Here is a 15533-nt window from a genome sequence, read left to right as displayed (position 1 = left end):
TTTATGAAGGATTACTCCGTTAAAGATTAACAGAATGCCAATCTAAGCACATGTACAAATAATTCATAAAAGCAAACAGAATAAGTGTGTGTCAAGGGGTTTATTTTTCATATGTAATTCTGGAAAAACCAACTGTCTGTTGGTAAAGCTTTATAAGTATATGCAACAATTCTGGACATTTATGGCAAGTTTTGCATTTTTTTTCCTTTTGAAAATTTAAGTTGTCTTCACGAATTTTACATGTTCAGTATTTTAAATTTGCCTACTTTTTGCATGTATGACACAAGGAACTAAAATGTAATGTTGCATTACATATCACAAAAGCCTTTTGAACCAAAATAGCACAATAGATTCTGGGATGTAGAGTTATGGGGGGAAAAAAATGGGTGATTTGGAGGTCAAGGTGAGGAAAAGTTGAGAAAGACCAGTGTACAGGAATCCTAACCCGGGTTATTTCAAGAAAGAGATTTAAATAGTCACATGAGCCAAGAGCCAACAGGGCTGTGCACATTCAATAATGGTAAAACCTTTAGTGAAATCAACTACAGGAAAACTCCCCCTTCACCTGAAATATAACCTACACCCCTACTATTCCAGGTTCTTCTGAGTAGCAACCACCAAGTGTGTGGTGATGTTCATGATGTAGACAAGCGTTCAAAGGTGCTAGGCTAACACCCTCTGTGCTGTAGTTGATGCTCTTCGTAGCCAAAGAAGGCTGCATTAAAGATGGAAAGAAAAAACCCAAACAAATGTTTCTGCATTGAAAACATTTATTTTACAACAGTGGTTTCAGATAATTTAGCAATCTTTATTTTAGTTTATACTGAGACACACATTACACATTACCATGCTAAAACATAAAATAATTCCTTCTGCTTTAACTGTATGTATGTACAGGAGCTCAGTAGTATCGAGTGTTACAATCCACAAAGTTCAGACAGCCACATCTACTTACATACAATTCAAAGTATGGTCCTTTAGTTACATAACAAAATATATATATGTCTATACATATATAATTGCTTTTCAGATGTTTTAATCCTTGTTTTTACAACTGCTAACATTTTTTAAACAAGGGCTTTTCCCTCACCCCACCAGAGCTGAAAAACAGTGCAAATGTGAAATGCATTCTCTCCTTACATCTTCAGCTCCCACAGGCTTCACAAGAGGTTGATATGACAAACCCACAGTGAATTGTTTCTCAGGGCCTTGCTCACATGCAAAACAAATATAAACCTTGTTGGATGTCTGTGACAAAGCAACCAATAGTGCCTCCTCTCCTACCCCAAAAAGTGGGAGAAGGAGGGGACATGGCGGAATGACAGCAATTGGCTTAAGTGGCACACATGCACAAAAAAACAAAAAAAACAAAAAAAAAACACACACCACACCTCAACAGCAAAAGTTTTTTGAGCTTGGCAAATGTCAAGGTTCATCTCTTGTGACAGACACAAATGTAATTTCAAACATTTAAGTAGCAAAAGGAATCCCTCCTTGATCCCCATAGATTTTCACATTTGTGCTGATTGCCATTAGCAAATAGAAAACCAAATGTGATTTGTGTATGTACTGTGTGTTCATGTTAGACAACACCTTAAGGGAAATGGGGCCCAAGCAGAACCACCTGGCATTCTAACCAAGATGACTAGAAGTAATTTGGTGGTAGTGACATGAACATTGGCATAATCTGTGTGGCTCTGAAGTCACCACTAGTTTTAATTTATAATCAATTCCATGCTACCCTTTTGAATTCAGTCTGTTTGTAAGCAACAAAAATTGGGGTTACTGAACCAGGCAGTGCAAAGGCATATTATTCAAGACACAGTCATTCTAGCAAGGAGCGAAGACTTTGTGGACACAGAAACTGAGAGGATTCCCCCCTCCCCTGCCGCTTATATATGGCATGACATTCTTACTCAAACACTTTATCTAATTCTATTTATACAATAGGATCTGTTCATTGTTTTCTTCATCTGCCATTCACTGACAGATCTACTTTTTCCTGCAGCTGAAAGGAGAAGTTGTGATTCTGGGCACACAAAACTAACTTCTTCACTTGTCTGGCTGAGAGTTCATGAGAATAGTGCTGGGAAGCACATGTAATGTTTTACCACCAGACAGCAGCAGTACCAAGTGCACATATGCTGTATATCTATACACATATGTGCATACAGACATACATATACACGATACTGCAATCCCAGACTTACAGCACAAGGGTTGGATCTTCTTGATTTGCAAACTACATTGAATCTCCTACATTGCACAGGGTACGGTGTAGCTAAAACCAGCACAGGAATCAGGAACTATCGATGTATTTTGTTACACCGCCAGTCACACAGTCTCATGGGACAGGATTAAAGGGCAGTTGACAGGATTCAAATAAGTCTTTTAATCTTTTGGAAACCACTGCTGCACACAAAATATGATCAGCAACTATCCACAAACAACAAGGAAACATTCTTTGTTAGTTGCGAAAATGTAGTAGGGAAGAAGACAGCTATTAATTCTTGAGAAGTCTATTCGGGTTATATCTGTATGTAACCGACCGATACCCAGCATTTCCCTCTAGCAGTAAACAGAATGATGCATGTAATATTGGCATTTTACTTTCAAATGAAAATGTGTCTTCTCAAATTATGGAGTTTGGTGTGGCAGGCAAGAGACAAACGATTGCCCTAATGTAGCTTAGCCTTTGAAGAAAGCATCTTCTTGGAATGGAACAGGGACTTCAGGCTTGTAGTCTCTCATTTAGATAACACTGAAGTCTCCAAATGCACTATGTGAAGCAGACTATCAGTTCTCATAAGACTTGAACACTGACAAGTGTTCTGCCTTTTCCCTTCCCAATATAGCCAACAAAATTAAACTTTCCAAGCTATCAGTGGAATTTATTGTAAGGTGTATAAGCAGTTCAATGGTACACCACAAACGAGAAGGCTCCCTCTATAGAAGGGAGCAGTGGCATTCAGATGGTTACGTCTGTTCCGTTTGTACCAACCTCATGCTATAAACAACTGTACAGGAGCAGGGTTTCAGTGCTCTAGTCCAAGGATGAATGCAGGCTGAACAGCACCCCGGAGCTGTCAGTAAGCTGGAGGAACTGCAAAGCGGCAGAAGCCTATCAATCTACCTAGCATCCCTTGTAAAAGCTGAGCTAATATGCAGCTGCACTGGGTAGGGAAAACTGCAGCACAAACATATTTCCTAAATTATTTGGAAACATCAAGAACATTGAAGGGGATCAGACAGATTCTAAGGGCACAGACTAATTAAGGAAACTGGGCACCTCTCTCATGGCTGGTGTACACCACCAATACTCAAAGTCTAGCCCTGTAAAAGCACACACAGGTCCCACCCACATTACGTAAGGTGTCCCTAGTATAAAATGGATCAGGAACAAACTTCCATCAACTCCCTAACTTAGTTATATTTGTACTGTAAACTGGCTCTGACAGGACGGGTTTTAAAAACCATTGTCCTTGTTCTAGTACCACATTAACACCTTCTTTCTGAACAGGTTCTGCACATAATCTCAAAGAGCATCATATATTTTAGACACTGAGCACTAATATCTAAAGCAGTTTAAAATGTTACAAATCTAAAAATAAGACTGAAGATATGGTTCTAAAATGTCACTGCATGGAATTAGCAGAAATCTATACATCAAATGCCATTAAGACATTTACATAAACAAATTTATATACAGATAAATAGTTAACTTCCTACATACATTACCAATGAAATTAAACTGGCATTTAACAGGCACAGTGCCCCTTCATTCACTTCAAGTGAAGATTTTGATTCATCATTTGTTGCACTAGCTGAAGTTTGGGGATTTTCACACCCAGAGAAAGAATGGCGCACAATAAATCCATCACCAGCTACTTCACAGGCAGTTCTGCCATTATGAAAAATTGATGGCATTTAAGTATTTGTTGATACTGAAGCAGCTGCTTTGTTTATATATTTTCTCTAGGATTCACAACAAAACTTGGAAGTATTGTCAGTGGTCTTTAATGTCAGTCACTAGTGTACTCTCCAGACTGGGCTGTCTCAAAGATCTCACCTCCTGGAGATTATGTTTCTATCTGCTAAGGGAGCTAGTGCTCTGAATAGATTTCATGAGCTAGATGGGAAAGACTAAACAAACTAAACAAAGACCTCAGGAAACGTAGAAAATTTCTCCTACAATGTAACTTTAAAAACAAACAAACTTAAGTTTAACTCTGGCAACACATTTAACACAGAATAACGCTCCTTAGGTTAAGTGTTTTGGAAGGAAACATTCTGCATCTAAGACAGTAACAATGGCCTTTAAGTTCACTCCCCTTTTTATTTCCCAGGCTTTGGTGCCTGTTGTAGCCTCCAAGTGAAGCTGCTATTCCAGTTCTGGTAAGGACAATGCAGGCATCCCATAAAGTTTGGAAATGCTTGCTGCTTCTTAGCATGTAAGATTTTAGCTAAGGAGCCACTCTTTACATTTTGTACTCACTGGGGGTGTGTGTGTGTGTACACACAAAGTTTGGCCATTTTGCAATTATAAAAGTGCAAGTAGCAGTTTTAGAGCTTGGGGTGTTTATGTATTATATATATATATATCAATTAAAAAGAAATGTGGCAAGTTATTTACTGGCAGGGCCCTTTTTAAATAAAAACAAAGATGAAAAGGAGAATGGATAACTTTCAAGTCTTCTGGTTACACAATACAGTTTAACATCCTATTTTGAAATAAACTACATTTAAAATAACCATGTGTTTCATATAAAAACTGAAAAGTCAGGAAAAACAAAGGGATGACACTCCTACAACAAATCTTACGCTGAAAAGATTTAAGATGTTAAAAAGTAAGGGAAGGAGTGCACTATGTCCTGAGATCAGCGTTCTGGTGTTTCCCTTACAACATAACCACATGCAATGACGCACGGTCTGCTAACTTACTGTAGACAGATATGGACACATCAACTGTTGAAAGGAAACTACCATTTTCTGAATTTGGGTTTGCTAGGTAATTAAAAAGGAGGAAATTATGGACTTATACAGTGGATAATCAAGTATATATAAATGTGTTATAAGTGTGAATCTTGTTATGTCCCCTCAACACCATCGTGGTGCACTTTTAAATTTACCCTCTCATGGCTCTTTTTCCAAACAGTGCAGAACACGAACTGAAGTGTCATCTTTAACTTCGTTTTTCTTATCTTCCTCAATTTCACAGTTTTAAGATTAGTTAGTATTTAAAAGTACACAGGGCTCCTAGATGGTGACATTGGTTACAAAGAATGCAGTAAGTTCTTAAACTGACTTCAGTGGAGTTGGAAGCTCGAGTTAAAAAGCCTCGTCCTGCATTTAATTCTCACGTTGCACACAGAAACATCCTGATGACTTTACTGATGCAAATGAAGTGCTACAGAAACTAAGAAATAGTATCGCACTTTCAAAAATAACTAAAGATCAACACTGAACATGGATCCCTGATACAAGGAGTCACAACTTCTTCACATTAAAGTGACAATTCAAATGAACTGATGTTTTGCATCAGTACTTCTAGACAAGAGGAAGAAAGACTATCCTGAAGTGTAATCAATACATGCGGAAAGAGTCTGTCTGTCATTTTACCAGCCCCCTTTGTCAGCTATTCAGATAAATGTAGTTAACTTTTACCCAGTAGCATTCGCTGACATGTACAGACCACAAAAGCAGCTTTGGCCAGTAAGCTTCTAGGGAATTAAGTTTGCATATATATCCTAATGTACTCCAGAGTAGAACATAACATTAAGTACAGATTTAGGTAGAGTCTATACAAGGCCATTGTGACCCTATTTTTGAGTGGGAAATTTATTCCCCATCCAAAGGGGTTAAATAAAGACTTTACTTAAGCAAGGATCTAAGATCAGATTGTGACTGATCTCTTGAGACTGCAAAACAGTTTTTTCCCTGATGCTAAATACTAAAACAAAGAGCAGAGCAGTAAATCACAGATTGCCCAAGATATGCTGGTCATAGTGTTCAAGTAACTTCATGTTTGTAGGACTATCAACTTATTCAAATGCTAAAGGAGGAAAATGGTTCAAATGACTCTGCTATCTAAAATCTATTTAGTTAAGTAGTGTTACAGATTCCCTTTTGATACCACATCAGGATCCAACATAGTCAAAAGCACACTTCTGCCTGCACCAGACTTACTTGGATGCAATTGTGTTCATGCAACAGCAGTTATGGGGGGGGGGGAAGAAAGACTGCTTTTAGAACAACCTATTTCAGCATGGAGAGTTGAATTTTTTTTTTTTTGACCTAATATTTGGCAGGATTTCAAGCCAGAAGTTTTAAGTAATATTTCACTACGTGCAAGGTTATAGTGAAAGACATTCACACGGACAATCCTGCACATCTGGACAAGGCACAAGCTACAACCTTCATAACAAAAACTATGCTAGGTTAGCCCAATCATAGTGCTTTGCCCTGCTATGGCAAGAAACCTTAGTTCAGTTCCTGGGCTCTTCTTCTATAGGCTGGCAGGGACACTTGAGCAGTGCTAAGCACTTTCTCCGAAGTGACCCCTCTGCCTTGTGAAAGAGCAGCACGGAAGAGTCCCAAAGGGAACGCTGGCTGGAAGGATGTCACTCACTTTGTAGGGCCTGAAAAAGAGTGCAGCTGGGGCATGTGATGTGAAGAAACAGATGCAAAGGGAAGAGAGGAGAAGTGATGTAGATATAAAAGATCAAAGCAGAAGAGGCAGTAAGTAACTACCAAAACCTCCTTGTGTATAAGTTTACTAGTTGTTCCCCTAAATCCTTAGTCAACATTTTCTAAAGAGAAATCTTTAAAAGCAAAATATATCAGCAATTCAACTGCAAAGTAAATGTTTCTGTGACAACTGAGCAAACCTAAAATTCATACATTAAACCACTGTTTCAAACATTATTCAGACATGATTTGATTTCTAGATAGCACAGGAAACTGTTTAATAGCTTCCACAATAATTTATGTGTGGAAAAATAAATAGTTTAAGTAAACAAATCTAAACAGAATACTGTGTGTAAAGTATTATTTGATATAAACACAAAGTGAGGTGTTCTGTTCTTAAATAGCCATTTACACAATTCAAAAAGTTGTTCATGAAAAAAATTAAAGGGACATTGTCATGTTAAAAGCATTTTTAAAAAACAAGTGTTCCCAACGGTCTTACTAATAGCATTTTAGATTATTAAAAGAGAATTTTAAAAATCTAATTTGCTTTCCACCACTGATGCTGTTTATTTACTTTCTGCATTTCCTTCACTTGGATAATGAAAACAGACTAATCAGTTTCACGTTAAGATTCTCATGCACTAATAGGAGGCTGCAATAGTTGGTTATAAACACTGCAGGGGAATGTTTAAACTCAAGCAAACAGTTTCTGCTTGAAATAAAGAAGTCCCTAAAAATAATTCTATTAATATTTGATTTTTGTCATAACCTACATTTTGGGCCTATACTATCAAAGAATTCCCAGTACGCACAAGAAGCTGTCAATCAATTTAATGTCTGAAGAGTAAAAAACAAAAATGAGGGAAGCATGTCCAGGGTAGTTTTATTTAGGTTGAAAACCAGCATTAAAGAATTCCTGCCCTACAATGTTGGCATTTTTTGGTTCTTTGCATTGTAAACTTGCTTAGATAGAGGTGCAAGGAGACACAGGAAGGCCTAAAAACAAAGATCTTAAGATCTTTGTTGCACTCACGTAAAAATGATGAACTCTAAGGTCTTCACAGTGCAACTGTATGGAAGCAGAGCAGCTTGTGTGTGACTGCTTTCACTCACTTTAAAAAAGCTCTTGTTTTAGGCTGGTATCACTGCTTAAAATGCAGAATGTCTCCATCATACTCTCATTGTGAAAACTCCTCAATACATAACACAGACATTTAACAGAACTCTGCACATGCTATAAAAAGGGAAAAAAACAAACAAATAAGACCATAGCTAAACTGCTTTAAATACTGCATGCTACAGCACTTCATGTATCAAGATACGACACTGAAGGTGACAAAAGGCTGAAGGATTACAAAATATTCTCGGCAGGTTGGAGGCTGCCTTCTTACTGTGGCAAAACTTCTCCCTCTCCCCATTTGCTATTTCTAATGTTCATGATTCCTAGTGTTGAGTTGGCCATGTATTTATTTATCCATTCTAAACCAGTGTTTCCTTAACTTAGTTAAATCCATCAGTGTGGTAGCTGGGGTGAGAGTCGGTTGTGAGCTGGGTAGTCTCTGAGGCTGATGCTGGTTGTATCACAATAGGTGTGTCTGCGGCCTCTGAAAAGAAGTGAAAGCAATGTTTTATTGCTTTGGGGAAAATAGTTTCCATGGATTTTTGGCAAGCAGCAGGCAACCACACTTCTCAGTGACAGTATCAACAGTACACTTCCACAACCTCTGTTCTGAAGCACTATCTTAATTCATTATTTTTCAGTCGGAGTTCAAATCAAATGAGATAACACCTGCATGCTAGGTACTTTATTTGAAGGAATGGTGTTTTAATTTATCTATCAAGAGCCATGCATGCACTGAGCAGCCATTACTGCTTTCTCTCTTAAAGGCATTAATTCCAGACTAAGTGAGCTAAATCATGATATCCAACTCAGGCTGTTTCCTTTTAACTCAAAATCATTTTCTTGCCTCAAAGAAATAAGTTTATATAGTTCACATGAACAGAACGCAAGGTTTGCACTGATATAAACAATTTTAAAACGCAAGCTCAGATTCTATGACTGATTGATCATACTGGACATGCTTATCTGGGGAAGCATCCTTCTTCCCACAAGCCTGAGGCAATTTGCAAAGCTGCTCTGACATTTAATTTAATGTGCTTTCGGTGTAAAACAGCCACTATACGTAAGCACAAGAATCTGGCTGGATTATTATTTCAACTACCACATCTCCAGTGACCTACTCTTCACCTGCTGTTAATGAAACTTACCCCTTTCGTCCGACTGTAATTGTGCCTCCAAGTCCTCTGGAGAGACATAGTATTCCTGCTCGCTGCCTTCAGGAGGTTTAGGTTTACACTTTCCACAGCAACAGTTACAGCAACAACACAGACAGCAACAGCAGTAGCAGCCTGTGATGAGCCCACAGAACACAAACAGGGCCTGCAGAAAAGAGAGGAAGAGAAAGAATGTACACAACACATAAGCTGCATCTTCTAACCGAGTGGATAGCTCATGTTACCTAACCTAGAGTGCTCACTACAGTAGAAGAGGTCAGTTTAAATGGGTTAATTATTTAAACAGAGATCCAGTTGCTTCGGACAAAGTTAATCACTGGAACAGAATCAAACAAATATGAATATGCAATATTTTATTTCCTAATTAAGAAAATAGTCATTAACATTCTAGTCTAGTGTGAATATTGGGCTGCTGAGGAGGACTGGATATACAGGAAGAGTAACCTGAGGAGAAAGCACTCTAGAGGCAAAGCTTATGAAAGGAATCTTCTCCTCTCCACTCACTCCCCAAAGAGAGCCTAGGGTCAGGATACAAAGGGACAAAACCAACACTACTTTAAGGTAAGAATCTCACGTTATTTACAGCAGAATACTGCATCCTGAACAAAGAAATTCCTGAAATTGGGTTATACTGAGCTACTGTTTCAGCTGCATCCTAAAGCATACATAAGGCTAAGAACCACTCACAAAATACTAATAGGAGTTCGTCTTCTCTTGCCCCTCACCAGGTGCCTGTGGTGTTCATAGTGGCACCCAATGATGGTAAAATGCAACTCCTTTTGCATTGCTATTCTGGAGGGTTCCTTTTATTTCAGCCAATTATCCAGTCACTGATCCATCCGTGATAAAACTATTTTCTCACCCCAAAGGAGTCAGGAGATGAAGGTGTTGTCAACTACGCAGGAAAACATACCCAATGCCTGAATCATCAAGACTGGAAAACAATCTTAATGAACCATGCAGAATGGTAAGCAATGTCACTACTAAAGCACAGTGAGCAAGAAGAGTTCAGATTTCCTACTAAGAATCAAGTGGCTCCTAAGAAATGTAATTAATCATGATATATTTCCATATGACAAACATGCTTCTCCTCCACCCAAAAAAAAAAGAGTGATTTATAGATTATACATAACTCACATCTCATATTTTCTTTTAAACACTCTAAATTCCTGAGTGGTAAAGATCTCACAATTGTTTATCAGGGTTTGCACGCATATGAGTGCAGCAATATAAACATGAATCAAGTAAAACACAATGATTCTTAGGAACTGGCAATGCTTATTCCCAGAAACTCTCAACATAATATTTATTACATCTCCTGTTCAATGTGCATATGAGACTACTAAGAAACTTCAGGAGGACACATGAGCTACAGTGTTACTGACTACAATAATATTCGGCTCTGTTGTTTCCATCACTTCAGAACTGGCTAGGTGCAGCCGAATAAATAATCCACTGTCTATTAAATTCAATAGTGTATTAGGGCAAACTGGCTGAAGCAATGGTGGGTGTTATGGGAGAAGATGGAAATACTTAGTGAGCTTGCCTATTTAAGGGAGTGTGTTTCTGATTTGTGGCTCACCTTTGCCATCTTGGAATTTTTTAGGTCCAGGGATGTTTCTGTAAAATCTAGTAGCAGTTGTTGCTAAAAACAAACATCTTTTCCATCTAAATTTCACTATGATGCAGAACTGGCTACTGTTACTTGTGCCTGTGTCACTTGACAGATTAATGTGATAAGCACTACCTGCAGTAGCACACTGAGAACCTGTGGAAGATAGAGATAGAGCGAATGTTGTTGCCTAGCAGTTGAGCAGCACTCAGGAAACGCACACCATCAATACACAGAGAGATACTGATGAACAGTACATTTCTGGGAAGTTATCTATTAAGACTTAAAACGTTTCAGAAACTGGCTGCTTAAAAGGACTGCCTCTCTTTCCTTGACCATGTTGTCACAGTTAAAAATCAATGCAGATGCCTAAGCTAGAGACCTAAACACAAATGGGAGGGCATTTTCCATGCAGGGGTCCTCAGCTTTTGAATTTGCTTCCCTCAGTCTACAAGAGCTCAGATTTGTTAATCTTGCTAGGCAAACTGCTAATCTTATCTTTTCTCTTAATCATTTAGGAAGGTTGAGAGTTCACAGGCAAAGGAAACTGGAGGGTGACTGAGGTGTGATTCTATTAAATGACTAGCTACGGTGTGCAGTTTTTTGTGGGAGAGTCTATTAACTGGGAATTTGTAACTGGAAATTTGATGGATCAAAGTATGGTATGAAAACAGATTTTCTAATGGTGTTTTAAATGTTGGAATCTGTCTAGATAGGTGCCAGAAATATCAAATAAATGAAATAAAATACCATGAATATCCAGTTACCACAGTAGTACAGCAACTACTGAACGGCTAAGCATCTGTTCAAAATAAGTGCAAAGAAATCTTTATTTCACTCACCTTTGCCCACCAGCTGGATAGGACGAAGTATGTGTTCACATTCTCCTCTCCAAACTGCTCTGCTACATACAGGCCCAAGGAGCCATACTTATCATATATGTTTCGTTTTGTGGCATCAGTCAATATTGCATGTGCATTGTTGATCTCTTTAAATTTATCTGCAGCCTCTGGATTATCTGGGTTCTTATCAGGATGATATTTCAATGCAAGTTTCCTGTGGGGTGGGAAGAGAAAAATTCTCAGCTGCCCTTTTTTTTTTTTTTTTTGCACAATTCATCCTACTGCAATGGGTAGATTGACCTGACCATTTTTCCTCTCATCAAAGCTGACAGGCTCTCCAGCCTCAGGCAGGAGTATTTACAGAATTATGACTTACTTCACTTCTACCTTTCCATTGCCCCACTGAGTCTCCTTTAGATGGTAACAAAAGCATAATCTTTCTATATGGTCTATCCCACTAGCCTAACAGAGCTCACAGGGTGAGTTTCAGATTGAAACTTCAGTATAAAGACAGTGGAAGCTTTCTTTTCTGCTCATCTGGTCCAGCAATTTGTACCATGGAGTTCTTAGTAGCAATGCTCCAACTGAAGTGGGACATACATAACAGTATAGAAGGCACAACAAATCTATGACACGGTCCTGAAGGCCACATCTGAGAATGCTGCCACATCTAGTAAACTAAAAATAGAACTGACAATTATTTGGGATCAGTGCTCAAATCATTGTGCTGAAACAGCCTATTGTTCAATTCAAGATGTGCTTGTGGAGGAATTAACTTTCACAGTTACCAGATATCAGAAAATCATTATAGACTCCATTAAGTTTTCAGCAACATGGCTACAATGGATCTGAAAGTTTATATAGCCTGTTGAGGTCACTGAATTCAGGAACAAAAAGGTTCTTTTGATCTTTGGATGGTGTTTAAATTTGAAAGTTCAGACACTCAGAAGAGAATAAGAAGAATCTCTGAAGAAAAACTGGTAAAATACCCTATTAATAGATATGAAAAGAGAAACCAATCTTCCATACTTTGAGTCATTGTAATTCTGTGGTACCAAATCTGGGTAATGCCACCGAACTATACTTGGCCCTTTTTTGTGGTGGGGGGAAATGATTGTTTAACCTGCTATAGAAATTTGCCATATGGGACCTTAAATTAGTTGCCATATTTTCAGAAACACAGGCTGTATACACTTTTGCATGTGCTAGACTTAGGTGTGGCAACCCCTTGATGGGCACCTGAAAAATGAGGGTTGGAACATGTGTGTACACAAATCTTGACATGCATGTGCACATCTAAGATGAGCATGTCCTAGAAACTTGGATCCTAGAAATGGAAATGTTACTTGGAGGGCTATTTCCCGGTTTCGCCAGTAATGCCATAGTCCCAGTAAAGAGACAGATTTTATATCTACTGTGCTATAACACAGATTCCAAATAATCTATAAAACAGACTTACTCCTGCATCTTTATGTTAAATAAAGCTAATATTTTCCATTTCCTATATATACATTCTATAATAAATTCATGGGACGGTGAAGCAGTTCTGAGATGATGGCTCCACTACACAATGTTCTGCAGTTTAATACAGATTACATCACCATCATTCATGTGAAACCATCATTGTGTAGTGGGGTTGGGAAAGATCTGCTTTTCTAGAGAAATGAAATGAGGGAATAAGTCTCAAATTTATAAACATGAACAGCACAGGAAGCATGTGGTCACAGGAGGACAGTCTGTAAAACAAACTACACGAGCAGCTTCATTTTCCTTACAGAAACTAACCAAGTGATCACGCTGAAGAAAAACTGTTTGTCATTTTCCCAATAAGGTAAAACTTGTTTCATGTGTTAGGCTAATAGCTTTTACTGTGTCAAATTTCAATTAATTTTGAGAGCATTTTATGTAATCTTTGAATACTTGTGAGTCATCTTTACTTTCATGTAAATATTAGTATCATAAAAGTAATTTTTTCCCCCAAAAGGGCAAAATTAAAGTGACAAAAATAAAAGGAAAACTTTTCTTTCAAGAGCATCCACAAGCAAAGATTACTACTGACCCCTAGTGTAATGTTCAAGCCACTGCCATGTTACCTATAACCATACTGAACTGAAGCACAGTATTTATGACTAGCAATTAAACACAAGAACAGTACTATGTCTCCCTCCGCTCCAAAAAAAAAAAAATTAAAAAATTGGACAATGTGAAGCTGTTTCAGGATTGTGTGTTTAAGGTTAAAAGTCAAACCTGGATTTTAAAAAAAATCAGTATTTCAAGTTTAATGTGAAAAAATGTGAACTGATTTTTACAGACACTAAAATACATTGCTGATACAAAAGTTAATGTACATCGTTTGTATCTTTAGTGCATGTTCCTTTGCTCAGGGAATTAGACATGACTGGACACAATTATGCTTCTTGTTGGGCTGGCAAGAAACTGCATAACTTCTAGGCGAAGAGTTTAATTTTTGACACACTTGCCTACACATTTGTTAACATGATTAAATTAAATACTGAAAGAAATTATCTGCAAGAATTCAATTATCAAAAAAGCAAACAGTTTAATTCCAGTATCTGAATTTTCAAAATTTGCTAACAGCTCATGTGAAATACTCTATATAGTCTCACCCCAGTTGACATAAAATGAAACTAGATGTTTTCAGTGCAGAGATAGTTTCTTCTAAGCAGTATTGATAAATACAAGCACAGACTACATAAACACACTGAACATGACATTCTATCTGAAAAGGTTAGCAAACATGCTCTGTGAAGTGTCAGGGACCAGACTTTTGAAACTTTACCTGTATGACTTTTTAATATCATCGGAAGTAGCATTCTTGTCCAGTCCTAGAACATGGTACAATGATTCTCCAGAAGTAGACAGCGAACGTTGCCTCTGGTCTGCCATGCTGAACTAACCTGAGCGGAAGAAACCCCCCATGCATTAGGACAGAGCTATTGAAATTCCCATCTAAAACAAAGATGCGTATAAACAAAGTCCAGACCTCTGACTTCATTAAATGATTAACTGTCAACTCCACTAGAGTTATGTGAACTTTAATCTTTTCTTTAAAAAACTATAAGTGGGCTTTGAAGAGATGCTAAAAGTTCCAAACAAAACTATTTACCTTGCTTTCACAGATCTTGCAGCTTTGCAGCGTCAGTGAAAATAACTAAAACTATCAGAATAAATTTAGGCAAATCAAAATCACTACATATTTCTGGAACTGGGAAAAAATAGAAGCTGGGACTCAGCATAAACACGATGATAGAACATATACTCAGACTCTACTTAAAACACATTCATTTATAGTCCAGATAATGAAATGGAACAAGTCAGATGCTACAGAACCATGAAACGAGTTGAGGTAAACAGCTGATGTAAATATATTAAATGTTCATAAAACTACCTCATTATCCTCCTCCAAATCCCTTCTTAAAAACTTTCCTTTTCCACAATGTCTATAAAAAACCTGACAACAATTAGGCTGCTTGTGTGCTTTTTGTTCTGTGTTTGTACTGTGCCTAGCATAATGGAGTCCTGGTCCACGACGAGGGCGCCTAGGTGCTGATAATACAAATAATAAATTACTTGTCTTGGTTAAATGAACTTTAAAGACTCAAGAAAGGTGTCAAATTGACAGCCCTGAATAGACAAATTCCTCTGGTCACCTACAGCATGCACAGTGCAATGTAAGCTTCACCACATCATTCCAACAATGTATGTCAATCCTCACCCTGATCACCCACACACACAGCTGGGAGTAGTTCAATCTCTTCCCTGCTCACTAAATCCCTGGCCTCTCCACTGAGATCACAACAGACTTTTTCATCTCGTGGTTTTCTATTGCAGAATCAGATTCATCAGGACAAGATGGGAGTGGCTATCCCCTTGCAAACTCCATCAGTTCAAGATGCTTTTACAGCTGTTGCTCATGTATTAAATTCTCAAAGGATTAGCAGTTTATTGAAACATCAGAAACTTAATAGTAAGATTTCTTGCAGCAGAGCAGGTATTAATTCTGGCCTAATGCATGGCAACCGAAAATGTCAAGAGCAAATGCAAGACCTCTCTGCAGAAATTCCAATACATTA

The 15533-nt window shown here is 37.9% G+C and overlaps 1 protein-coding gene across 5 annotated transcripts in view; it reads right to left on the bottom strand.

Moving 5' to 3' along the window:
- Window positions 1-752: 752 nt before the first annotated feature.
- Window positions 753-15533, bottom strand: part of DNAJC5 (DnaJ heat shock protein family (Hsp40) member C5) — a 54232-nt gene continuing 39451 nt past the window's right edge. For 4 of the 5 annotated variants that reach the window (XM_032766285.2, XM_032766287.2, XM_075072198.1 and 1 more), the window contains 4 exons: window positions 14240-14357; window positions 11440-11653; window positions 8959-9130; window positions 753-8294 (listed from right to left, as the gene is read on the bottom strand). In XM_032766285.2, the coding sequence (XP_032622176.1) occupies window positions 8191-8294; window positions 8959-9130; window positions 11440-11653; window positions 14240-14346 (597 nt within the window). In that variant the 5' untranslated portion in view covers window positions 14347-14357 and the 3' untranslated portion in view covers window positions 753-8190. The remainder of the gene's footprint in view (window positions 8295-8958; window positions 9131-11439; window positions 11654-14239; window positions 14358-15533) is intronic. The other variant, XM_032766284.2, reaches the window with a different exon arrangement.

Source organism: Chelonoidis abingdonii, chromosome 14 (assembly GCF_003597395.2).
Source record: "Chelonoidis abingdonii isolate Lonesome George chromosome 14, CheloAbing_2.0, whole genome shotgun sequence".
In the NCBI taxonomy this organism is placed as follows: domain Eukaryota; kingdom Metazoa; phylum Chordata; order Testudines; family Testudinidae; genus Chelonoidis; species Chelonoidis abingdonii.
Note: the sequence above shows the minus strand (reverse complement) of the source record. Positions and strands in the feature narration are given on the sequence as shown.